The following is a 27,453-nucleotide window of genomic DNA, read 5'->3' on the forward strand; positions in this document are numbered from 1 at the left end:
TCTACATTATATTATTCTCCCCCCTCTTTTTTCTGTGGTATATTTAGCAGAACTGTCGTGTCTGGGAACCTCATTTGCCCCTCCATTTCGTCTCTGCATTTCCGGAAACACCATGAATAAAATCTCCTTATATTAGCTTCCATAATACTTGTTGCTTTTCCAGATTACTTGTCAGAGTTTTCTAATGGATTCCTGGTTCAGAGAGTAGAGCCAGGTGGAAATACATTTCTCAGTGGGTTGCGAGGGTGCCAAGATACCAGGCCTTGAGGTAGTCAGAGCATCATCTCTCACGGAAGCAGCCTGAGCCGTCACTCAGCGTGGGCGTAGATTTTCCCTGGTGGGCCTGGGAGCCACGAAGGTGGAGAAACACCGTGGGGGGCATGAGAGGCCTGGAAAAGAGGGGAGAAGGAAAGGGTCCGGCTGTGGCGCCCACCCTCTTTCCGGTCGCTGCTACCCTCCCTGGAGTTACCTGTCACAGTTCTCTCTGAGTTTTCTCCCTCTGGAGCTGGCCCCGCTGGGCAGCCCGCTCGGCCTCTTCGGGGAGCAGCTGCAGGTGCTGCTCCTTTTGCTCCACAGCTTCCAAGAGCTTCTCCATGCGGCAGGTTTTCGGTGAATCCAGCTGCTGCCGGTGGAGAGCTTCCTGGTCCACTTGTGTCCTAACTCTTTCCGCGATGAGCCCGTGGCAGGGAAAGGACAAAGGACACGAGAAAGGTAGTTTCTTAGCACAGAGCAGGGAGCTAGAGGCTGGGGGACCTCCGTTAGGGCCGGGGTAGAGCTGTGTGGAGTATCCCTCGGTGCAGGTGATACAGCCCAGCTGTTCTGTCCTGTGCCAGCAGCAAGACCACCAGCACGTGGCATTTACCGTAGGCCCCGAGGCAGCCGTCAGGGGGAAACAAAACAACACAAAATAAATGCACAGCAATCATAGCCAGGCATGTGATAATGCCACTACCCAGCGAAACCAGGTCAAATAATTTGGAGTTTTAATACCCCAATTTGATGATAATATGTATGTTACTTAGCTTATTAACCAGAGTCACATCTATCACAAACTGCATCTGCACTGCCACTGGGCTTCCATCGGAGCCGGGAAGGGCTAACCTGGGAGACAGGTGATCCAAGACCTGTGCTGAGTGGGGAGGGGAGGGCCGACTCTGCTCTCCGCTTTGACTTCCAAACTAGTTTTGGGGAAGCCGGGTTCCAGATGGTTAAAGAAGGTAAACAGCAGTAATAATTTGGTTCTGTTCTGAAAATTTTCAAATCAGTAGCACTATAGTACCATATGGTCAACTCTCAATGATAATACTACTAATAATGATTAATACAGCAGGTCCTTGAATAGCACCATTTTGTTCAACGTTATTTCTTGTTTTTCTCCTCACCCGAGGACATTTTTCCATTTTTTGTTTAGATAGAGTGGGAGGGGGAGAGAGGGAGAGAGAGGGAGAGGGAGAACATCGATGTGAAAGGGACACATCGAGTGGCTGCCACCCTCATGACCAACCAGGGCCGAGGACAAACTGCAACCGAGGTACATGCCCTTAGCGGGAACCGAACCCGGGTCTCTCTGGACCACAGGCCGACGCTCTAACCGTTGAGCCAAACAGGCCAGGGTTTTCAACGTTATTTCATTATAACGTTGAGGAGATGCCGTAGGAACTTAAATCTTGTTTATATAAATTAGCCTGCGGTAAAATTGGTTTTGTTACACATCATTTCACTTAAAGTTGTAGAACCTATTGATGACGTTAAGTGAGGACTTATTGTACTTGTATGGTGACTTCAAAGTTTACATAATGATACATCATAGTCCCCTGGTGCACAATGATGGAGAAATTATGATACGAAAGGAACAAATCACATTTCCTGATTTAAATATGCCCAGCTTTCCCAGGCTGTTATTTAAACTTAGCTGTTCTCTCTCTAACCCGAAGTCTCTCTGCTTCCTTCACGCTCAGACGGTTGGCACAGTTATTAAGAGCTTAGACTTGGAAACACCTTTACTTTAGTGCCAGCCCCTATTGAGCAGTAGTGACTTCTGAAATTAAGACTTAGCATGGGTCATCAGGAAAGGACCCGAGATGGTCTACTTGGGGCATACTGCTGACAGCTGGGGCCACACGCCAAGGGCAGAGGGTCGCACTCTTAGAAGATGAAAGGGTGGTATTTAAGGCAGAGACCCAGACCCCAAGATGCCTTCTGGGTGAAAAGATCCTCAGAGAAACACACATACACGCACAGACACACACGTGAGAGAGACACGAATGGTCTTAAATAATCTCATGTATAAGTAACATTTCATCATCGTAGCCAAATACAAATACGAACAAAAGCCTTTTGGTTTCTGGGCTGGAAAGAAGGGAGAAGGGAAGCCAAGGCCCAGGCCATCTTCCTCTGGCTGTGCCATCTGCTGGGCTTCACACCTGGAGCGCGGAGACTGCTCCAGGTGACACCTGCGCTTCCACCTCCAGCTTTGCGAGTGCGCTGTGGGGGAGGGGCGTGAGCTTCTGCGCTCAGGTACCTGGCTGTCCAGCTGCTCGCACATCCTGTGCTGCCAGCCTGAGCCCTGGCCAGGGCCTGCCCCAGCGCCAGTAACTCCTGACGAAATAAAAGCATTCTCCTGCCATTCGCTGGATGTCCAAATACTCTTACTCCGAGTCGCTTCCTGTGCGATGAGAACCGGTTTCCCTCCCACAGCTGCAGCCTCAGAGCAGCCTCCACCCCACCCTACCACTGTGGTTCTTTAAAGCTCCTGGTAGCAGGTGCCCCTGGCCACTGCCTCCGGGATTTCCGCCGAGAGCAGGGTGACAGACCAGAGGAAACTTTCAGAAACAGTAAGTAAAAGTTTCCAAACCACTATTAATATATGCTTTGGTTTCATTTTACCTTACAGCAGATTTTCCACTTATTATATATTGTTACTTCACTTTCCTCAGATAATCATGTTTGAAACTCAGATCTGAAGCATTGTGAAGAAGCGGCCTCAAGCCCCTGGTAAGGTCTCTCCGCCACAGTTCCCCTTGCCTCACGCCAAACTCTGACCTGTTTTCCCATTTGCTTCTGGCTCTTGCCTGTTTCTCTCCAGGCTCTGACACGGCCTGTTCCCTGGGAAATGCTCTACTGACAGGTCTGTTGAGATGGTTGGAGCAGCCCAGCTGGTGTGGCTCAGTGGTTGAGCGTCACCCATGCACCAAGAGGTCACCGGTTTGATTCCTGGTCAGGGCACATGCCCAGGTTGTGGGCCCGATTCCCAGTGAGTGGCACTCAGGAGATGGACAGTCAATGTTCTCTCTCATGGATGTTTCTATCTCCCTCTCTCTAATATCAATAAAGGGAAAAAAAAAAAAAAAAGATGGTTGCTGCAGCCAAGCCCCCCACCGTCACCCCCCAGGGCCAGGCCTCCCTCCCCCATCGCTCACCTTCTGGGCCCTGCTCAGCTGGCCCCAGAATGGAGCCTGCTGCCCAGCCAGCCTGCAGCGGCCCCAGCCCCTCACTCGGCACACCAGGGCGGCCAGGCCGCAGTGCTCCTGCTCCAAGGCCCACAGCTGCTCCTGCGAAGAAGGCTCACTTTCAAAAAAGGCTGCCCCCAACACTTTTCTTGGGAGGGCATGAACCCTAACATTCTTCCAGAAGATGACACAATTGTGCCCCTTTAACAGGCTGGATGCAGCCCTGCCTGGTTTGGCTTAGCGATTAGAGCATCAGCCCGTGGACCAAAGAGTCTCGGGTTCGATTCCGGTCAAAGGTACATACCTTGGCTGCTGTTCGGTCCTGGCCCCGGTCAGGGTCATTCAGGAGGCAACCAATCGATGTGTCTCTTTCACATCGATGTTTCTCTCTGTCTGTCTGTCTCTCTCCCACTCTATATGAAGATAAATGGAAAAATATCCACAGCTGAGGAGTAAAAAAAAGGCGATGCATTGCTTTCTCAGGGAGACCCAGTGGAATGCAAACACAGTGCGCCGTGGGGTCAGATGCTGGGCTGAAGCGCTGAGCTCCCATTGCTAAATGAAATCACATACTTTGGCTGCGTTTTCTTTCATTCCTGCATCAGGCCTGGCAGAGCCCCATTTTTTTCTTTAGGTCCTTCACATGATCCATCCATTCTGCTCTCACTTCGCTGATGAGCTCACTCACTTTCTGGATCAAATTAAGCTGATTCTCATCCAGCTTCTCCTGCAAAGTGCAGACTCGAGTTCAGGAAGGGCACTGAGGAAGAGTCATTTTGCCTTCTGAAATGCAACTTTCAGAAATGATTTCACATGAAAAAAATCATCCACCCGGACAGTTATTTCATCAGGTGGTGTCTGAACGTCTCCCTAGCAGCCCCCTTCGTGTTGGCTTCATCTTCTGAGAGCCTGCCAGGTGATCAGACGCCAAGGCAAGTTGAGTGGGCAGAAGAGCGGGAGGTCACAGATGGAACACTGACCACCCCCTCCCAAATGGATACTTAGGCATTTAAACTTAGGGATTTTTGCTATCAGGTTGATTCAGCAGACCCTGACCTCATAAAACACTGTAGATTAGCCACTAACAGGGAAGTCTGTTAAAAATAGATAAAGCAGCCCAGCAGGTGTGGCTCAGTAGACTGAGTGTCATCCCATGGACTGAGAGGTCCCGGTTCCATTCCAGGTCAGGGCACAGGCCTGGGTTGTGGGCTCGATCCCCAGTAGGGGGTGTGCAGGAGGCAGCTGATAGATGCTTCTATCTGTCTCTCCCTTCCTCTCTCTCTAAAAAATCAATAAAAAACATTTAAAAGAATAGGCAAAGCGGAGGAAAGAATCGGGCTGCCTGCCTTCCTAGTTACACGCCGGCATAAATTTCCTTATGAAACAGCCTGTTCTAAATGGCAAATGGCTTATGGTAAAATGACTTGACCATTGGTAAGTACTACTGGAGACTCAGTGCTCTTAGGTTAGGGATGAGAGTGGGGTGTCCTCTCACCTTTGAACCACTTCCTAGAGAGGAAGGCAAGAGGACCGTGCCCAGCGGGGAGCCACGGCAGGGGGCCTGGCTGCTGGCCACACAGCAAAAGCTTCACCACCTTCTTGGGACCCCGGAATGGAACAGGGATTCCCTACTTTGGGGGGCTTTGTAGAACTAGTTTAGCTGGAAGAAGTACAGAATCCACTTGTTGTCTTGGAATTTGGCAGAAGCTAAAAAGAACTTAAGACATTTTCAACAGTTTCACCCCTGAAAGATGGCTTAGCAGATTCCAGCCTTCCCTGTCCACGCCCCTCTCCCCGGCAGCACCGGCCCAGTACATTTGGGTTTGGATCCTTTAATATTCATAAGCACTTGTACTTTGTGGTTCCTTCACAAGTAAGAAGGAATCTCCAGTCCTCTCTGAAGTGACCAGGCCGGGGCAGAATGTGATAAACCCAGGGACTGCCCTGGGCTCCCCAGGAGAGATAGGAGCTAAGGACCCAGCTGCGGCTGGCTCTGGGAGTGTGCAATATCGGAGACGGGGCAGTGGACTGGAGGGTGGTGGTTGGAACGGAAATCCTTACTTGTCGGACAGCTGGCTCAGGCTCTGTGGTGGCCCATTTTAGACATGGGGCTTCCATTTACAGCTGCTCAGACCCCCTAAGAAAGGACAGGCTTCCACAGTGCTGCAGGCACCTGGGCACCCCTTGCTCCTCCTCCAGATGGGCCTTCACTGGCGGGGCGCAGCTCCCTGACACCCATGTTAGAGAAAGCCTGGCGGGCATTCTGAGGGTTGGAGAAAACCTCTGAAAGCTGATCCAGATTCTGAACCTGCCCAGAGAGCTTTGTGGAGGTGCCTGCTGCCACCTGCACTGGGGTCTGGCCTGGCCCAAGGCACTGTTCTCTTCTGTTTGGACGGTCACACTCAGACGTTGGAGGAGAAGACTCCTCCTTCCCCCTTCCCCTCAACTGGCAGTAGAATGAGCAAAAGAGCAAATTTCTAAATGATCTAAACTTCAGTGTCTGTCATGGTAAAATAATGACAAGCCGTTGCTGACTCGTTCTCTGCAGAGAAAGTTCGGAGCTGGAGAATTCTTGTGACCACACGGCCCGCCCCGTCGTCGATCCTTCCGTGTGCAGCGCCACCAGGTCGGCGACACCCGCTGCCCAGGGACCGCCCAACGTCCGACACGGGTCACTTACTTTCCTGTGCAAACACGCCGGAAACAAAGTTTTGACTAAATCTTCCTATTCTTCTTGCACTTCTTCTCTGATGTGCTTTTCGAGATTAAGATGCTCCTCTCCCAAATCCGCGAGGCGGGCTGTCAGAGCCGTGATTTCCACGATCACGTTGTGCCCGAGCTCTGCAGCCCAGCCTCAGAAATGGTTCCTTTCAGCCGAAGATTACTCGGGAATTCAAACGGCCACTACAATGTGCACTTTTACTTTGAACCTAATGAAGACGGTGAGTCTCCTGGTGTGCAGATGTGGGTGGAAGAATCCAGGTTGGTTTAAGGGTCACAGAACAGTGCCGACACACAGTGGGTGCTCAGTAAATGGTGGCTGAATGATGGCCCCAGAAGAGGCACTGAGTAAGCGCTTTTCATTTGGAGAAAATATTTGACTATCTTGGCCTCCATCTCCAAACTTGCCTTCCCTCCACATTTCAGCCCAAACACCTCTTTGGAATTACACTGTAATCAACCTCAAAAGAAAACAAAGAAGCCCCCCTCCCCCAAACCCAAACATAACAACCAAAAGAAAACAAATCAATAAAAATAACAAAAAACACCAAACCAAACAAAAAAGTCCTGAGTTGCTTAACTAGTGAAAGTGCAGGCCTCGCCCTGGCCGGTTTGGCTCAGCGGTTAGAGCGTCAGCCTGCGGTACAGAGAAACCCGGGTTCGGTTCCCGCTAAGGGCATGTACCTCGGTTGCAGTTTATCCCCGGCCCTGGTTGGGTCATGCGGGTGGCAGCCACTCGATGTGTCCCTTTCGCGTCGATGTTTCTCTCTCTCTCTCTCTCCCTCCCACTCTATCTGAACAAAAATGGAAAAATGTCCTCAAGTGAGGATAAAAAAAAAAAAAAAAAAAAGAAAGTGCAGGCCTCGGGTTTCTCTGCAGTGTCCCTTCCCGGGAGGGACTCCCACAGGCCACCGCCCAGGGACACAGGAAAACAACAGAAGTCCCTACTGGGGGGACTGTGGATTTGAGAAATGGGGAAGAGAAACGTTTTAGTAATAACCGACCTACCTGACCTGCATTGTCTTCTGGTGGACTCTGACCGCTTCGTAAAATATCCAGTTCCTGAAGAGAAGAAAGCACACGAAATTCAAACACTTAGCCTCCCATGGCTCAGTTGAGTACAGCACGCCCCAGGCACTTCCTATTTGTCTTCATGGAGCTTCATTTAGATCCTTGGGCCCCGTGTGGAGCCAGGACTGTGCTACAGGAGGCTCAGTCCTGCATCCGAAGACAGGACCCTCTTCCAGATGTCCACTCTGAAGCGGAGGACTCAGCTATGGGGATAGGCCCAACTGGGGGCAAAAGCCAAGACTCATTATTTGATATTTTAAAGCTTCATTTGTTTAGACTTTTGCACTTTTCTTAGGTATACACTAAAATTACACTGAACCTCTGATGTAATCCATTTCAAAAAGTCTGCAATCTAAAACAGAGGAAGTGACCCTTGGATCCCAGCATGGGGTCTCATTTTAAGGAAGTCTCCTCATGAGACCCATGATGTGCACCCGCCTTGAAGACACATTGACTCGAGGACCCTGGCTTCTCTGCTAGACCAGGACCAGCACGAGGTGCCTTGTGTTTGCCGAGGCTGGGAAGGTCAGCGGTGCATCTTCCTGGGGGGTCAGCTCCTCTGTCGCTCACCTTTTACATTCCCCACTAGACACCTCCAGAGCACAGAACCCACTCTTGCTGGGGCCATTACCTTCGAGGCTGAGCATACCAGCCCGAGAAAATGAGCCAGGGAGAAGAGAAATTTGGAGAGTGCCATTCATCCTCCGTTCTTACCTAAGAACACCTCTCCCCCACCTTCTGCTTTACTTTCCTCTTCAGAGTGACTCCTGGGCCTCCCCACCCACACCTTCTCCATTGCAGTTCTGGTCTTTGGGGACATACCTGCTCCTTCTGACGAAGCTTCTGCCTCACATGCTCCGACAGATGCTCATAGCACACGGAGTAGCTCTCAAAGCTGCTGCGTTCTCTGGCCATCACATCACAACCCAGGGAAAGCAGGCAGGCTTCGAGGTGGTCTGTCCTGAAAGTGATCTGAAGAGGGAGGGGCATCAGTCACAGCAGCTCCAGCAGGGCAGCCTCACCACGCCAGACTCGGCACAGGTTGCCTTGGCTCACAGACCCACTTCCATTTCTCCTCCATAGAAAAATGTCAGCTCTAGCCTTGCAAGCCTCTCTCTCAGGTCTGCTCTTAACATGCACAGGACCAAGGACAAGAGTACAGACGGAGCCCTGGCCGGTTTGGCTCAGCGGTTAGAGCATCGGCCTGCGGTCCGGAGAGACCCGGGTTCGGTTCCCGCTAAGGGCATGTACCTCGGTTGCAGTTAGTCCCCGGCCCTGGTTGGTTGTGCAGGTGGCAGCCACTCGATGTGTCCCTTTCACGTCGATGTTTCTCTCTCTCTCTCTCTTCCTCTCTCTCCCTCCCGCTCTATCTGTACAAAAAATGGAAAAATGTCCTCGGGTGAGGATTAAAAAAAAAAAAAAAAAGAGTACAGATGGAGGCCTACCTGCCACATGTCTAAATACTCTGACTATTTAAAGGTTATAAATAAAAATAACACACTATTGAAATTAAAGTGTTTAATTCTCCTACTTTGGAAAATAGACCTTCAAAAATGACTTGGAATGCAAGGTTTTGATTTACCGTTCTTGGGCTACTCTGAGTTCTATGCTGAAATGTGGTGACTTGGGGAGAGATGACCTCCCCCTCGGGTCTCACTGCATACCGTGGAGGGCCCGTGCATGTAGGCAGGTAACCCAGCCGTCCATGCCCTGGACCGCCCCTCAGGCCAGCGAGTACACGCTGCGGTGAGATCCACTCTCCCTCGAGGGAGGATGCCCTGGGGAAGAAGCCCCGGACTCAGGGAATTCCGGGGTCCCTGGCACTTGAGTGTGGTCGAGAAGGAAGTCCAGGAGCTGAGCATACACGTCCCTAACTGTGTGGGTTCTCACTCCGTGGGGAAGGGCGGGGCTGGAGGAAAGCCAGGGGCCTTCGAAGAGGGGTGCACGGCAGGGTCCTCTTCCTCTGGCCGAAGGGCCGTGCTGTTGGCTCTTTGAGCACCCCTTCCTCCCTTTCTCCAAGAGATGGGCACCTTCTGAAGGGGTGGCCCCGGGGAACGGAGGAAATGCCCACCCCTCCGAGGCAGGCTTCCATTTTGGCTCTGGAGAGCAGTGGGAGCCAGTACGGGGGAGGTTGGACAGATCTACCTGACTAGGGCCTGCGTGTCCATGTGAGCGCTTCTGTGTGTCTGTGTGTGTCTGTATCACTGAGCGTGTGTATGTGCGCATTTGTGGATGTCTGAGTGTGTGTGTGTTTCCCTGTGTATGTCTCTATCTGTATAAGTGTCTCTATATGTCTCTATGTGTCAGGTGTGTCCCTTTAGGAGTATCCGTGAGTGTATCTGAGGGTCTTATGGGGCCCTCTAAGACCCAGCCTGAAAGCTTGCATGAACTTTACCTGTGATACGTCCAGGGTCAGGAGGGCTCCAGGCTCACCAGCAGTCTGCTGCAGAAGCCAGGCTGTCCCTCCAGCCTGGGTGGCTCCCCAGCTCTGATTCAATTGTCCGGGCGAGGCCCAGGACACTGTCCTATCAGTGCAACCTCAGTGTCCCCAGTGACCTCCAGAGAAAGCCCAGACAGCTTTACCAAAGCAAGTGACTGAGGCAGAGCAGCAGTGATGGCAAATAGTGACCAAACCAGTAGGGACAGAGGGAGGGAAGCGGCTTCTCACCACTGCCGGGAGGGGAATCCCTGGTATTTTGGAGGGTAGACCAGCAGTATCTCTGAAAAGATTTTTTTTTTTTTTAAATGGCCATGCCCTTTGACCTAATAACCCCTCCTCTAGGAATTTATTTTTAGGAAATAATAAGAATTACACACAAGAATATAGATAAGCAGGTGTTGTTTATAGCAGCCTCTCCAATATAAAAAAATAAGGAGATGGAAACAGTCTAAAGTGCCTAGTAATGGAGAACAGGTGGAATCCGTCTCCCTCATCTGTGCGACGAAACACTACACGGCCACCAAGATCACGCTGCGGACGTATGTTTATTGACAAAGAAACATATGTATAACATAAAGTCAAGGGGGAAAAGTACACTGCCACAAAAGGGCATATAGAATAACCTTATTTTGTTAAAAAAGCACATGAATGAAAAAGTTACAAAGTTTGGAAAGAAATATGCCAAAATAATAATGGTGGTATCAATAAAGGTAAAATTGTGAGTGTATTGTCTAACCCATCATATTCCTGCTTTCTAATACGATAATAAAATGTATATATAATTATACTAATTATATATAAAGTACATACAATTAAATAATATATATGTAATTAAAAGATAATAAAGCTTTTGAAAAACCATCCAGTGTAGCAGCTTGGCAGGATGCGCTCACAACATGCACAATGGAAATAGTGGATGCAAACTCTGCTCGTGGGATTTTACGAGAAGGGAGTCGGGAAAGGCACCCAGCCTCCTGCACTCACTCGAGGGCCTCCTCAAGGGGCCCTTTGTGCAGTGGGGTGGAGGCAATCCATCCTGCCCCTGGACAGTGAGCAGGACGGCAGCCAGAGTTAGCCGCTGACACCAAGGCAAAGGGAACTAAGCTGCCATCCCCTGGACCTTGGCTTCTTGATGGTGAAAGGGCATGGCTCTGTGAATGTAGTAAAGACAAAGGAAACACGTCCTGGACCGCGTAGAGTGAAAGCCTAAGGCCTTGAGACCATATCTGAGGTCAGCAAGGTGTGGCCAGTGACCTGGTCCAGATGAGCTGGGCCCAGTGCTTGGCATCAGCCAGCAGCACCAAGCTCCGGTGTACCAACAGGGCCTCCAACAGCCCTTCAGCAGGGCAAACGCTTCTCAAACTAATGCTGCCATAGCCGCTGCAGATCGAGGATCCCAAATACACAGAAATGCAGACTTGAACCACAGTGGCTCTCTCCCATCCGCTCTTGGCCAGCGTGACATTTTACCCAGCGAGGAAGAGGAACCTGTGAGTGAGTCTGTGTTACACCCAAGAGATGGGAACAGCCAGGACATGCCGTGAGCATCTCCAGAGGCCAGAGAAGTTGTGTTGCTTCCTTCCCTCGGTGGCTCTGCTGAGGCCTCGGAAGGTTGGGCTGAAAGATCAGCTCATGGGAATGGCACGTGGCGGGTGAGTGTGAAGACAGGGAGAGGGGGAAGGGCACAGCCAGAGCATCTGCTGGGGGATGTGGAATGGTGAGCATGTGTCAGGTTGGCGGGCAGGAAGCTGTGACTGACAGGTGACAGGGAGGCCCAGGAAGCTCCTGGCCGTCCCTCTCTCTGGGTGGACTTTGGTTCTGTATGCTGCACACTCGGCCTCCCAGAAGCAGCGTGTGGAGCCACCTGAGCATCAGCTGTTGTGGGACAGCAGCCTATGTGGCTTCTGTTGGCACAATCCTCCTATGAGCTCTCAGAGGAGAGAGGAAGAGAAACATCCATGTGAGATCCATTGGCTGCCTCCTGCATGCTTCCTACTGGGGTGGAGACCGCACCCCAAACATGTGCCCTGACTGAAATGGAACCCGCAACCTTTTGGTGCACAGGACGATGGCCAACCAAAGGAGCCACACAGGCCAGGACATACTTTGTTTCTTAAAGGCTCTTCTTCAACCCACCACTGCCTTCCTTGGTCACTATATGTCATCTCTGTGTCAAAATACTGCAAGAAGGGGCTTTATTGGCCAAATTCCTCTCCAAGGCCAGCCGCTGGGTTCCAGAAAAATCCCAGAGTGAAGACTGTTGGCTCAGTGCCCTCCAGTAAGCTGATGGCTTCACCAACACTTAAACCTGACCCATGACGATGACACTGGCTGGAAGCTTACCAGATTGCCCCATGGATTCTTCTGGAGAGCCAGCGTGAGATCCTCTTATGGCAAAAGTCTGGGAGCAAATTGCTTTTTGTGGTTTGCTTCATCTGAGAGACCCTCATGACAATTTGTCTTACATCAGGCACACACAGGTATTTTGATGATGTTTCTAAAACCCACCTCTGCTGACAAAATGCTTCAGTGAATTCCCACCGACTCTGGAATGAAATCCAAACACCTAAGAATTGCACACAAAGCCAATCAGCTGAGTGACTCTTGGCATATGAATGGAAATGGTTCTGAAATACACAAAATAGACTACAATTGTTCTACTTTGCAATAAAGGTCAGGCCCTAACTTCAGGCCATTGTGTTTGGCATTAAATTTGGTTAAGATGTTAGAATTGCTTGAGAAAGCTGGTTTTCTAGACTCTGGAGAAGGAAGCAGAGATCACTAGAAGTCAACATGGGTTCAAGAAAAGTCAGATCAGATTAACCTCAGGAATTACAGCAGACGCAGTGTCTGGATTTCAGCAGGCGTCTGAGAATGTTTCTCCTGATGTCCTGGGACAAATGGAGAACAGTACAACTGGATGGGCCACCAAAAGACTGCCTAGAGACCCTGGTCAGCCTGGAGGGGACCCAGAGTGGGTGGCACAGGGCTCGAGGCCTGTCCTGTCACACACTGTTATTAATGACTTGAATGAGGGCAGGCAGGGAGAGAGAGTATGCTGGATGATAAAAATCCAGATTTTTAAAGATTTCAAAAGGTTCAAAGTGAACACGGACAAGGCCAGTCACATGGCAGCTGCAGGATGCCTAAGGCAACGTGTGGACTTCAGGTGACTGTTAGCCTAATGAGTCAGCCTCGAAGTGGCTGCCAAAACAACACACACGGGCGTTAATCAAGCACAACCCCCAGGTCAAGGGCACTCTCCACTGGTCAGATGACCTTGAATTTGGAGGAGACTGATCAGGCTGGAGGAGGTGCTCATGTAAGTGATGGAGGAGAAGGCTGGGTGCAGGTCCTCCACGTACTATGCTCATGCAGTCTGGGCTCTGCACAGAGGCACCCAGGTGAGGGGGAGCCCGGCTCCCGCTCCATTTTCCAGCTCATATGCCCTGGCCCTGGGCCGCAACCTTCTGGAGGAAGGGCTAATGGACTGTAATCCACCACCTGTCTGGGTTCGCCCTCCTAGAGTGGGCCCTTGGTTGTAAATTTATGGAGGCTTCGCACATGTTAGCAATGGTGCTAATTAAGCTCCTCTGACTGACCTACCTGCCCTCAGATGGCTAACGGCTCGTTGGGAGGGGTCGGCAGCACGATCTGTGGTGTCCCAGGGACAGAACAGGATCCACGGTGGAGATGGGGAGGAGGCCACACCCAGCTCAGTGAGAGCTGCCTGGACCGACAACCACCAGGAGTGGGGGAGGGGCTTGGAAGAGTGAGTCCCTGTCACTGCAGAGGATCCAGAAGAGGCTGGAAGCCCACCAGGCACAGACTTTGCAGGGATCTAGCATTCCGGGGTCCTGTTATTCCAAGACACCGGCAGGCAGATACCAGTCTCTTCGGTGTACCCTGAGTTTCAGTTGTGTCTGATATGGGTTTGCCCTCTCTCCTAATAGATACCCACACTTCTTTCCTAAGAGCCTTTCTTCAGTGTTGGGGTGACGTATATAGACAGGGGATGAGCAGATCTTGAGTCACAAGCTTCATTTTTATTGTGGTAAAATGCACATAACGTAAAATTTGCCATTTCAGCCATTTTTAAGTATATGGTTCAGTGATATTAAGTACACTCACACTGTTGTGCAATCAATCTCTAGAACACTTTACCTTGCAGAACTGAAACTCTGTACCTACTGAACACTAACTCCCTCTTTCTCCTCCCCCAGCTGCTGACAACCACTGTTCTGTTCCTGTCCGTGACTCTGACTACTCTCCAATGCCCCCTATAAGCAGAATCATGCAGCGTTTGTGCTTATGTGACTGGCTTGTTTCACTTAGCATGTCTTCAAGGTTCATCATGATGAAGTAGCTGTCAGAATTTTCTTCCTTTCTAAAGATTTTTGAAAATATTTTTATTGATTTTTAGAGAGAAAGGTAGGGAGAGGGAGAGAGAGAGAAACATCTATGTGACAGCAAGACATCAGTCGGCTGCCTCCCGCACGCCCCTTACCAGAGACTGAACCCACAGCCCAGGCACGTGCTCTGACCAGGAATCCAAGGGCACTGCCCAGCCAACTGAGCCACACCCGCCAGGGCAGCCACAAACTGTTTGACTTAAACATTTTTCTGAGCCCCACCCTAATCATCTCTGTGCCTCTGCTGGAGAACCTCTGAGCTGCAAGGACCCAAAAGGAACACTTCTCCCCTCATCAGAATACATAGTATCACATTTGGGTATAATTGAAAGCTGGAAGCAAATACGTATAAATCATCAAGTTCTGAGGCAACCAAGTTGTGAATTCCCTATCTCATGATTAAGAACTGGAGAGATTATAAAATTATGGGGAATATTTGAAGAGCTTAAAAAATGTGATTTTGGAGAAAACAGTGTCATGTAAAAATTGAGTACATTTTATTAAGTCGGGTTTTTAAAAAAATGGTTGAATTTCAAAGGAAACTGGATTCATGTCTACCTAATGTACTTGTGTTTACTTCGTTAACGATCCTAGAAATTCTGTTAAGGCTAAATACCCACATAGACTCCTGACTTTTTGGTGAATTCTTTTGATTTAGAAAGGCACTTGCTGTCAAGAAGAAAGGGTTCAAAACTCCATGAACTGTGTGCATGTGTGTTGTACGTATTAAATATATACTATATAGAGTTGTTATGGACTCAGATATGTATACACAGGAAAAGTTGTGGACACCTGTTTCTTTGCAGAGAGGAAATGGGATGGTGGCGAGGAGGAGGGATACTAATGTTACCTTTCTGGGCTGGTTCCTTTTTTTGCTTTTTGTTTTCCACATTGGACATTTTAAAAATATTTTCTAGTGGTATTATAGGCTATTTTGGTTTCTTTCTAATGTAGCTATTGACTCATTCATAAACAAACCCCAAGGTTACTTTTTAAAAATTGGACAATCTGAAATTAGCCAACATGCACATTCTAATTTCTCTCCCATCTTTATTAGAAATCAGACTTTTTCCAAAATTAGAAGAGTAACAAGTGAGCCAGGCTGGTGTGGCTCAGTGGACTGGACGTCCTCCCATGGACTGAGAGGTCCCAGTTGGATTCCCTGTTGGGGCACATGCCTGGGCTGTGGGCTTGATCCCCAGTAGGGGGTGTGCAGGAGGCAGCTGATTAATGTTTCTCTCTCACATTGATGTTTCTCTCTCTCCCTTCCTCTCTGTCTAAAAAAATTAATTAAAAAACCAAACAAACAAAAAGGTAACAAGTGATTACTACTTTGAGTTCAGGCTCAGTATTCATATCTTTGTTCTAAGGCAGTAAGGGAAGCATTGGGAGATATGTTTAGGGAAATGATTTTCAACCTTTTTCATTTCATGGCACACAAAAACTAATTACTAAAAAATAATTACACCAAAAAATACATTCTATTTTATGCTGATTTGATAAAAAAAATAAGTATAATTTTGATTCATTCACACTGGATGGCTCTTGTTGTGTTGGCTGTTGTCATTTTTTTATGTGACAGTCTAAGGGAAAAGAGGTAAGTGCCCCTGACTAAATAGTCTGGTACTGCATGTTTTAAAAATTCTTGTGGCATACTGTTTAAAAATCGCTGGTTCAGGGGAAAGTCTTCCTTGTTTGGATTTATGTTAAAACACACACACACACACACACACACATTACAGAAGGACTCATTTTCAATACATACCTCTAATCTACCATCCTGGTAATTCTCCATTAATCTCTGCATAAAATTTTCAACTATTTGTGGTTTGATAAGTGAAAAGTTTTCTTTCATGACTTAGTGTTTCCAAAGGTCTAGGGGAAGAAAAACACCAGCACTAGCATCGTGAAACACTGAACAACCGGCCATTAATGACTACGAAATGGCAACTCTCTGAGGGGTGGGGGAGGGGAGGGAGGGACGGGGAGGAGGTGGTTCAGGACACAGGATGTTTCAGAACTTGGGAATGAGGAAGATAGCTAACAAGATTCCTAATGAAAAGATTTGGAAAAGCACCTCTAAAGACAGTCAACAATACTTCTACCATAACTAAAAATCCTGAATCAAGTGTTATTGATTCTGCATGACATCTATTTTCATTAAGTGCCTATATGTATCTGAACAATTATTTTGGCCTAACACAATTATCAGAAATAAACGAAGAACTATTATATGTATCTGCTTCAGTACATTTCTAGTGTTACAGGCAAAATTGATTTAAACATAGAGCTAATAAAAAAATGGGAGGACATCCAAAAGAGAGAGAAAAGAGTCACAGATTAGAAATGTTGAGAGCGGACAGACTATAAACTTTAGCTCCTGGATTGATGATACAATAGGACTGACACTTAGGGGATGAGGCATATACACAGTTACTCAGAATAGCATTGTTTAGGACAGCAAAAGCTTGGAAACAACACCTAAACTGTTATATATATATCTCCTCCCAGTGTAATAGTATACAGCTTTGAAAAAGAGAGGACCTTCTCCATGTACTGATATGAAAAGAGTCATTGATTGTCAAGTGAAAAATTCAAATTGCAGAACCATGGATATAAAATGTTATCTTTTATAAGAAAGATACATATAATAAAACAGGAAGATATCTCCTCAAGCCTATTCAACATCATTGTTCCAAAAATTTGGCATTCTCCAATGTCATCACTTCTCCCCTTTTTCCTGGACCATTCAAAATAGCACATATCATTTATCCCACTTCATAAAAATCCTTCGGTGGATCCCATGTCCCCTGTCAGCTATTGCCTCATTTCTTTGCTCCCTTTTTAGTGAAACTCTCAGAAGGAGATTTCTACCCTTTACTGTGTGACTTCTCTCAAAATCCTTCTTAAACTCACTCACCCAGCTTACACCTGCACCACTCCAATGAAACTGATTTTGTCATAAACACCAACATAACACCAACACCACCATGTGACTGCAACATGGCTAAAACCAGTGGTTTCACTTGACTACCAGCAACATTTCACACAATTTGTCACTTCCTTGTGGTTGAGAAACTTCCATCGCTAGACACCGGGACACCACTGTGACCTACTTTTCCTCTACCTCACTGTTCCTTCTAGATTCCTGTTACTGGTTCCCCTTTTCCCCTCCTCATCCCCAGCTCTTGACATCAGGGTATCCTAGGACTCAGCCCTTGGTCCCCCCCCTTTTTCTACCTATACTCACTCCCTTGGCTGTCTCATGTCGTCTCACGCTAATAACATCCATGTGCTGACAACCCTCAAATTTAGATCTCATACCCACTTGGCATCTCTCCTTAGATGTCTAGTGTCACTTCAAATGTCACTTGTACATAATTAAATTCCTGATCTTTCCTCTCCAGCTTGTCATCTCAGTTGATGGCAATTCTATTGTCCCAATAGCTCAGGTTAACCATCGTGGAGTTATAATGGATTCTTCTCTTTCTTCCATACTCAATACTCAACTCATTAGTGACTACTTCAAAAATATACCCAGAATCTGACCACTCAATAGTTCCACAGCTCCCAACTTTGTTTGAGCCACCTGGCTTGGATTATTGCAATAGCCTCTGCCTTATTCCACCCTTTCTTTCTTCTCTGTCCCTTCTTAACAAAGCAGCCAGAGAGATTCTATTAAAATATAAGTCAGATCATGTCACTCAAAACCTTGGACAAGCTCTCATTACCTTCACTGTGAACACGGAAGTCCTTGCAAGGCCTTGAGTGATCCGTTTTCCATTCGCTCTTCCTCTCTGACTCCATCCCCACTGCTCTCTCTCACTCTCCACTCCAACCACACTCGAGTCTTCGCTGTCCCATAACCATGGCAGGCACCCTCCGCGTAGGGACCCACGCGGGCTGCGGTTCGGTCCCAATGCTCTTCCTCAAGGTACCCATCTGGCTCCCTCGCCTTGTTCAAACTTTTCTCAAAACATCACTTTCTCAGTGAAGTCTATTCTGACCACCCTGTTTAAAATTGCTATGTGCTCCCGTCAAACCTCACAGCACCGTCCTCCTTACTCCCATTATCTTCTTATTTCTTATGTTTATTGCTCATTGTCTGTCTACCCCCTTCTAGACGATAAACTCCATGAGGGTAAGGAGTTTTTGCTCTATAACAGTGAGCATGCATCCCTGAAACAGTGCCTAAAACATAGAGGCCTAGCACATAGTATGTGCTCAGTAAACAGGTATTGAAAGAAGGAACAAATTAGTATATGCATAAAAAAGCCCTGAAAAGATATATTAAAAATTAATTAAAAGTGGTTACGTAGGGGATGGTAGAGGAGGGTCAGTGGTGGCAACAAGACTTCTCAGTATATAGTTTTAATATCATTTTGAGCTTTAAACCAGGTTAAACAAATAAAATCAAATTAAAAAATAATATGACAATGCTAGAACCATAAGTGTGTCAACACTCCTGGCATGTGGAGGAGCAAAAGCACCTGTGTGTGCTGGTCACTAAGTAGGGCCACTTCCTTGTGCATGGCCCCGGGGTGTCTTAAACAAAGAGAGACGTACGGAGTCAGGGGCAGGAGCCAAGCCCCATCCTGCTCCCTTTTCTTTCTTTAAAAAAATTTTTTTTTTCTTTATTGATTTTAGAGAGACAGGAAGGGAGAGGGAGGGAGAGAGAGAACATCGATTGGCCGCCTCCTGCATGGCCCCCACTGGGGATCGGGCCCACAACCTGGGCCTGTGACCAGTCCGAGAATTGAACCGGCGACCTCTTGGTGCATGGGTTGTCACTCAACCGCTGAGCCACACCGGCCGGCCCACTCCCTTTTCCATGGGGTCGCTGGCCATCAGCAAGAGCAAGCACAGGGCTGCTCCTTGCCCCCAGCTCTTTCTGGTCTCAGATGAGACTGCTGATTCACACTTTCATTTTTCGGACAGGAGACTCAGTGCACCGAAGATGAAGTATCCAGCATGATCTTCCCAGAAATGGGGGTCTGACAGAGTAGGAGCCTTTGGTATTGGCAGTTATTATGTTATTTATTGGAGGATGGGGTCCTGTTTTTGAAAATGGAGTCCACATTTCTTCTACAATTGTCTACTTTCCATCATAAACAAATGAATCTGATTTTGCTTTTCCTTTAGGACAGTTAAAACAAATAGACGTATCTTCTCTCCACTGTCCTGGCACAACTGAAGTGGAAAATCCAAGATTAATATGCCTAGAAGTTCACACTTCTGAAGATGTTTAAGACTGTTACAAAGCTAAGCTGTGACAAGACAGAGCACATGTATATTTCAGATAAGAAATTGGAGACTTTTCCCAGGACAGTTTAGGGGCAGGTCTCTGGCTCAGAGAGGCCCAGGGAGGGACCTCATCCTTCACATGCTTCCTGTATAGGGCACCTCACCTGCCAAATACCCTCAGAACTGTGGGAGGAAAGAGAGGGGCATCTGTAATATTTTCAACAATAAAAATCTTTAAAAAACAAAGCAAAACAAATACCCACAAAACTGGTTTAGGGTTTAGCCCTGGGCTTAGCTGGAGGGGAAGTGTTTTACCTACAGGCTGGGAAATCTTCCCAGCATCTTCCTACTCATGAGTTCAGGCTCAGACATGCATCTGATCTGCAGGCAGGAGTCAGGGGAAGCCAGGGAGAGTACAGTTCATCCAGGAGAAGTACTTCCTGGCCAAGTGGAGCTGGCCGTGTCTACATGTGTCTCATTTTCAGTATGCGTGTGGTCATGGCTTCTTCAAGATGAAGCAGTTTTTGACAGAAGCATGGCGGGAGATGGGAGACAGCACACTGGGGGCTAAGTTAGGGTTTTGTTCTTTCCTCTCAGTCTGTTCCCACGTCCTTCATCCTTCGACTGGAGGAAACTTTGAATTCCCGGTGCTCAAACCACTTTCCCTCACTCCCTCTCTGAACACAACCGCCACCCCCATGTGGCTTCCTCCCTCTAGGAAGGGCCTCGTCATTTGCTGGCATTTCACTTCCCTAACACGACCACCAGCCCTCTGCCCGTGGCCCCAGGTCCTGAGCCAAGGCAGAACTGAAACCAAAAGGCATATGACTGCCAATTAAAGTTGTTTTCCCAACCAGGCAAGGGGGTCCCCCCAAATGTGGGCAGGTTGAAGACCTTGCACATGTGTGCATTTTGTACTCCTGTGTTTCTCACACTGCTCCCCAGAACTCTAGTTCCTTGAGTGGACAGTACATGTTCCCGAGGGGAGAAAAGGGTTCAGTGGTCTAATAAAGGGAAAGAACATTTCCTACTCCAGCTCTGTCCTGGAGACGGATAGCTTACAGTAGGCCAGTAAAGTCTCGAAGAAGGTCTGGAGAAAAGAAATCTTTTAAACATTACTTACTCCATATTTCCCAAACTTATTTTGACACAAAACAAACAAAACCTTTTTCTCTCAACTCCTGCAAAATATGGTGGAAATCCTCTTATCGAAAGCAATTTAGCCTCAGAGTCGATTGGTCAATCAAAAGAAGTCTGTTAAACTAGGGAACGCTTAAAAAAGTGACTTGCGCTGTCTTAAACATTTTATTTCACTTAAAAATATACAAACATTTGCCAATCTTTTAACATACAGCCTCGGCCCCTTCTTTGTATGTACCCATTCATTGGAGTTCTGTACCATAATATATGCACACGGTCAACAATCTCTAGTGTTCTTTTTTGGGGGGTTTGCTTCTTTTCTTTTATGGAGAGAAAACTTAAAGTCCATCAAACAATCCAAGTGCATCAGTTTTAAAAGAGATGTTTTAGGTTCACAGGAAAACTGAGCAGACAGTAAAGAGAGTTCCCATATATCTCCTGCCCCCCCCCCCCCCCAGCTTCCCTCAATATCAACATCCCTCATCATCTGTGGCAACTGATGAACCACACTGACATATCATTCTCATCCAAAGCTCATAGTTGACACCACGGTTCCAAAATGGTGGGTTTGACAAATGTATAATGACCTGTATGCACCACTGTAGTGTCGTACAGAGTAGTTTCAAGGCTCTGAAAACCCTCTGGGCTCTGCCTATTTACCCTTCTCTCCTCTCTAAACCCCTGGCCACCACGAATCTTTCTATGTCTCCACTGTTTTGCCTTTTCTCAAATGCCATATAGTTGGAATCATACAGTATGGAGCTTTCTCAGGTTGGCTTCGTTCACTTAGATATATGCATTTAAATTTCTCCATGTCTTGATAGCTCCTTTCCTTTTAGCGTTGAATACTATTCCATTGACTAGAGGCACCATCTTGATCCATATCAACCTAATTTTTATAGTACAGACCTCTCTCTTTTTGTACTCCTGTTTTGTTGGTTTACAACATAACACGGAATTACATTACTCAATCACAATGACATACACGGGTCCAGAGCAAACAATGATCAGCGATGCTGGGTGGACATAGGCAGCCCCCAACTGTGATTGGGGAGTACCTGGCCTGCTGTGTCACCGAGGGAATGGAAAGTACAGGCAGTGCACGAGTCTGCCGGTGGAGGCTGGTGGGGAGTCCTTCTGCGCTCACACGGAGGAGCTGGTGTCCCAGGGCATACTGCTGGGCACACGCCGGCCCGACCACGCTCTCCCAAGTATTTTGATTGTGCTTCCCTCAAGTGAAATTTTTATTCACTCACCTTTAACACGTGGACGTTTGCATTTGTAACTACCTACAACACAATCCCTGGCTAACACTGCAAGGCATGATGGACTTAGGGTGAGGTCTATCAGCAGGGAGAGTGGATCTCCGTCCGCAGTCCCGTAGTTCCCTTGACCTTTTAAGTCTCTGGTCTGACTTCTCAGATGTGATTAGGTTTTTAAAACCTCATACTATGGCTGACGATAAGCAGGTACCAGGATTACAGAGTCACCTCTACTATTTCTACAGATTCACCTGTGGGCTGCCTCCCCACGGCGGCTTTGGGGTGCCTCCCTGTGCCGCGAGCCGTGGCTTAGACGCTCTGATCCTTCTCCCCACAGCCCTGGAATATATGTGCTCTACTTTGCAGACTGCTAGCCTCATAACCGCTCAGAGAAGTTTAGAAAACCAATAAAAAACGGCTCCAATGCCCAAATGTTAAAGACGGAGAGGGCAGAGCCTGTCCGCGTCAGCGGCCCGTCTCCCCGCGAAGGTGGACCCTGAGGCCGGAGGGTTCTCGGGGGAGCATCAGATCAGCTCCCAGGAACCAGCACCAGAGCGGGTGTGGCTGCCCCAGCCCAGGGCACTGACAAGCTGAAACCCCCCTCGGAAGCTGTGCGGGAGGTGAAGCTCCCCGCCGGCGGGGGGCAGGGGACAGGGAAGGGCCAGGGGTTCCTTTCCCCCAGGTCCAGGTGGAGACACTGCAGTCCGCCAGCAGGGAGAGAGGGGACCCCAAGGGAAGGACGGGAGCTTGCGAGGTCCCCTGGTGTCAGTCTCCATTCTCACCTCCCTCTGGAGAACCCCCTAGCCCAGGCGGACCTTGACCGCACAGGGGTTCTCGCATGAGGAGGCGGCTCTTGGTGGGAGCCCATCCACGGTGGCTGCTGCTTGTTGCTGAGATGAGTGGGAGGTGGTTTTATCAACTTCTTCGAAGGCACGCAGCCCACAGAGGTCTCGGGAAGACTACACTGAAGAACAGTATCCCCCACCAGGCAGTGGGGGAAGCCAGTACAGGAGGAGAACCAGGCCTCCACATTAAGTAATGCTGAACAGACCAAAACCAAAACCAAAACCAAAACCTCCTTACCACTGGCATTTATTTTAAAAGCTTCAGGAGTACAGAATCTGAACAAGAGTTTAGAATTGGCCAGTATATGCCAGCCAAAGTAAGGTTTGGGAATATCAACCTTAGCACCATTACAATAACCCTCCCCCTCCCCCTGCCTGCCCCCGGGCCTCACCGAAGGCCCTTTGCAAGCACAGCTGGGCAGTACGCACAGCACAGGGCGGGCGGGCGCCCACAGCCCACCCCCAGCCGCAGAGCAGTCACTTCCTCCCGAAGGGCCACAGCCCTGCGAGGTGCAGATGGTTGCACCTGCTGTGTACTTGTGGATTTTTCTCCCAGGGAGCCACCTGGAAGCAGCCGATGCAGCATAAACAACAGGCACTTTGTGTCTTGTTAAATGTTCTGTAATTGGAGCTCAACCACAATCAGCTCTGGTGACAGAGACGCCAGGGGGTGTGGCTTGCCCTTCCACTGCACAGCCTTTTCCCAGAGCCTTGTTTACAGAATTCAGTTGCTTGAAGCTCTGATTAAATGACAAGGGCTTAGGTGAGGACAGAGGTTATTCATAAACATTACAAGGTCTGTGGACGCTGCCACAACAGAAAACCCTGATTTATTTTGCTAGGCAGGAAACTCCTCTGTCGCTCAAAGGGTGTGGGTTTTCCTACAGAATTAGTCGGAGTTAGGAGCAGATACTGCAGTTCAAAAAGCAGAGAAAAAGTACGATTATAAGTACCAAAGAATAGACTTTCCCTTTCTTCTGCAGTCTCTCTCTTGAGAGACTGTCATGGTCGTCGTCGTCGTCGTCTTCTTCTTCTTCTTCTCCTCCTCCTCCTCCTCCTCCTCCTCCTCCTCCTCCTCCTCCTCCTCCCCCGAGGACATTTTTGCATTTTTTGTTCGGATAGAGTGGGAGGGAGAGAGAGGGAGAGAGAGGGAGAGAGAGAGAGAGAAACATCAACATGAAAGAGACACATCGAGTGGCCGCCACCCTCACGACCCAACCAAGACCGGGGACAAACCGCAACCGAGGTACATGCCCTTAGCGGGAACCGAACCCGGGTCTCTCCGGACCGCAGGCCAATGCTCTAACCACTGAGTAAAACCGGCCCGGGCTTCTTCTTCTTCTTATTTTTAATCCTCACCTGAGGATATTTTTCCATTTATCTTCAGATAGAGTGGGGCGGGGGGAGAGAAACATCAATGTAAGAGAGACACATCAATTGGTTGCCTCCTGCACAACCCCAACCAGGGCCAGGGATTGAACTGCAACCCAGGCACGTGCCCTTGACCTGAATCAAACCCGCGACTCTTTGGTCCATGGGTCAAAGCTCTAACTGCTGAGCCAAACTGGTCAGGGCCTTATTTGTTTTTAACCTTGCACACCCAGGCATGGGAACGCTTGCAGGGCAAGTTCTACCCTCATGGGACCCAGGGACTCCGCCCTGGGACTGGTGCCTGAGTGCACATGGTCCACCAGGGACAGGACTGAGGTCTCGAGGCCTGGCCAGGGGAAGAGAAGTTGAGCCAGGCATGTGCCCTTCCCACAGGCCCACTGCCCCAACCCGCTATAGATAGGCAACCCCAACGGTATTCCAACTTCTGTCCTGGGATATTTTAGGTACCCAGGGATAGCAACAGGCTTGTCCCCACTGAGTCACCTATCAAACACACTAGGGTCCTGTCAGCCTGGGATCCCTTAGACATCGCCAGGTGTACATACACACCCTAACCTGGCCCTCACCAGCCTCAGGCCCCCACTGGGGTGGAGGGCCACAGCAATTGCTGAGTGGGTCAGTGAGGGGAAGTCTGGGGGTGCCCTGGGTGACAGAGAGCAGAGGAACAGGCAGCTGAGAACCCCCTGGCAAGCTGGGGAGGCAGCAGGAGGTGGGACTGAATGTGAGTCACAGTTCCAAGCCGTTGGTGCTCCATCGACTCACTGGGATTCCACTTACAAACAAGAAATTCTAAGTTAAAATTAGGAGTTTCAAGATGTCACCTGAAGAGCATTAAACTCCAAGTGCCCCTGAGTCCTGTGTGAGTGCCCTGGTCATATGGCCATGAAGTGACCCTGGCTTTATCTTATTTTATTTTTTTTAAATTCTCACCCAAAGATTTTTTTAAATGGATTTTTTAGAGAGAGAGGAAGGGAGAGAGAGAGAGAAACATCAATGTGTGAGAGAAACATCGATCAGTTACCTCCTGTACCACCTGGACTGGGGATCGAACCCACAACCTAGGTATGTGTCCTGACTGGAAATTGAACCCCACCTTTTGGAACCACCTGGTCAGGGTAAAGTGACCCTGGCTTTAGACCTCAGATGAAAGGAAACAGTTTTGATTGACTTTCCACCCCAAATGTATGCGCTTGTAACATTTTAACATATGTATGTCATGTGTGTGTGATATATGCCTGTATATATGGAGTCAGAAAAGCTTTAAGGGTTCACTCATTTCACATTATTTCAGTTACAAGTTAACAAGCAGAGCTGAGTGAAGCTAACACATGTTTTCTAATTGTATATTTATTTATTTATTTTAAAATTTAATTTGTTACAATTGACATACAATAAGTGTTTTCTATTTAAAAGCCCTTTAAGTGGAAGGAAATTCATCAGAGTGTTAATAGTACTTCTTTCTGGGTCAAGATGTTAGAAAGTAATTTTTACATCATTTTCTGGGCATTATAGAATTTTTTATCCTGACTATAGACATGATTGCTTTTATAATTAGGAAAGAACAGTAAATGTTATTTTGTGAGATAATAATAATTTACCTGTGGGGAGAGTACGCTGCTCCTTGGATTTTTCTGACACAGTGTTATCTCTCTGTTAACTTTTCTTAATAATTCCTGGATCATATGACTTTCAGGGTTTTCCAGAAGTGCCTGAAGCTAGAGTAAGCAGTTTGAGAACCAGTCTCCACATTTAGTTTATACTCTGGGCTTCTAAGTCAAACTCCTGCCGAAGGGCCTTGGGCTGGTCTCCTTCAGCCGCTCTCTCCCAGGAAGGAGGAGGGTTGCTGCCTTGGGCTCCCCACTGCTTCTGCAGTGGAAGGTACACCTCTTTGTACCTAACAGCTTTTCTTCCTAGCCTACATTCTGACTAATAAAATACAAGCCTTTTTGCCAGGTTCTGTTAAATTGCAAAGTGCTCGATATCCGCGGTGACCTCCATGCTTTGGAGTCTCTAAACATGGCCAGGAATATTGTGATCTGTTATTCCACGAGAAGCCCTCGGGTCTGAAACTTGATTTAGATACCAAGGAGGATTTCACGAGATTTAAAAATCCTTATGTGACCAAGAGAAAACTGTTCCAATAACCATGAACCTTACTTTATACATGAAGCTTGCAGAGCACACCTTGCTTGGGACTGGTGTGTGTGTGTGTGTGTGTGTGTGTGTGTGTGCGCGCGCGCGCGTGTGCGTGTGTTGCGGGGAGTGGGGTGCTGAATTCTCCTTGATGCTCAGTAGACGCACATCTGGGCATTGACACCCAAACAGCTCATTGTAACAGATGAGCACAGCTACACGAAATCTGTGTCCCAGGACCAAAGTGAACAAACACTTGAGAAAACCACCCCTCCACATAGATCTTCTAACTCACCAAACGGGCTGTGTGTAAGTGTGTTGTCTCATTCTCAGAAAAACAATCACAGGAGCTATTTCAAATATTCCATTTCCATGGATGTGTATATTGGGGGCGTGCGGGGTGGGGGGATTACCTGTGTGCTGGATTTTATGTTTAAGATGCTAGAGGTTATATTTTCTATTGTCATTTTTTTTGTGTGTGCTGGTACACCTTAATTTGGGGAAATTAAAATATGAAAATCTAGACTTATAGCTCAAAGACATTAAGTGGTAGTTATTTGCTTATTCAAAGCCCCACATGTCTTTAAATACTTAGTTCCCTCTGAGCCTGTTCAATGATTTACAAACCTTCAATTTAGACTTCACTTCTTAGAAAAAACAAATAAAACACCACTGGGATATATCTGTTAATGTCATATAGTGAAATTTCAAAGCCAAATTCAAAACGGCTCCTGAATACCTGCTGAGTCTTTATTTCAATTTCTGAAGCTCCTTCTGGGGGGAGAATAGACGGACTAATTACTACACATTCTTCAAATTTGTCTTCTTTCTCCGTCCTCCTAGCTATAGCTTTCATGCTGGGGTACAGAATGCCAATTCTATTACAGAATAGAGATAGAAGTTACAAAGAAACATATTTTTTTCTCATTCAGATTCTCTGACAATTATTTTCATTCATGTTCTGTTTCCTGTCATCCTGTGTACACCTCCCAGCCCATCACAGACACTCACATCAATGTGGAAATTCACCACGGTTGCTACTCCCTTAGTCGGTGTAAATCCCAATGCTTTTTCCCACTGGGTACATTAAATTTCAGTCTTCATTTTTCAAAACATTGACAAGTCCTCTCATTTCCTAGTAACCAGGGAAGCTGACTGTTAATGACTCATAGATGCGCATTCAGACTTCCCCACCAAAGGGAACCTTCCTGCGCTCAGCGTGGTCCAGGGAGTGGATGCTTAGTGAGTGAGTGCTCACTTGGTGACAGACTCATGGCAGAAGCAGGTGTCTTTTCTGCCAGCTAAGTCATCCCAGCTGGGGCTTGAGGCTGGGAAAACACCCAT

At 48.0% G+C, this 27,453-nt stretch overlaps 1 protein-coding gene across 1 annotated transcript; it reads right to left on the minus strand.

The window, feature by feature from the left end:
* Nucleotides 1–472: 472 nt before the first annotated feature.
* On the minus strand, nt 473–27,453 carry LOC118620719 (coiled-coil domain-containing protein 162-like). Its single transcript, XM_036247740.1, is given in 13 exon segments — nt 473–775; nt 3,420–3,551; nt 4,023–4,076; nt 4,078–4,176; nt 6,130–6,302; nt 7,184–7,232; nt 8,064–8,213; nt 10,666–10,676; nt 15,870–15,968; nt 25,575–25,613; nt 25,616–25,691; nt 26,849–26,987; nt 27,368–27,453. Coding segments are annotated over 13 exon segments (1,410 nt in total).

The sequence above is a fragment of the Molossus molossus genome, unplaced genomic scaffold (assembly GCF_014108415.1).
Source record: "Molossus molossus isolate mMolMol1 unplaced genomic scaffold, mMolMol1.p scaffold_m16_p_8, whole genome shotgun sequence".
Taxonomy (NCBI): domain Eukaryota; kingdom Metazoa; phylum Chordata; class Mammalia; order Chiroptera; family Molossidae; genus Molossus; species Molossus molossus.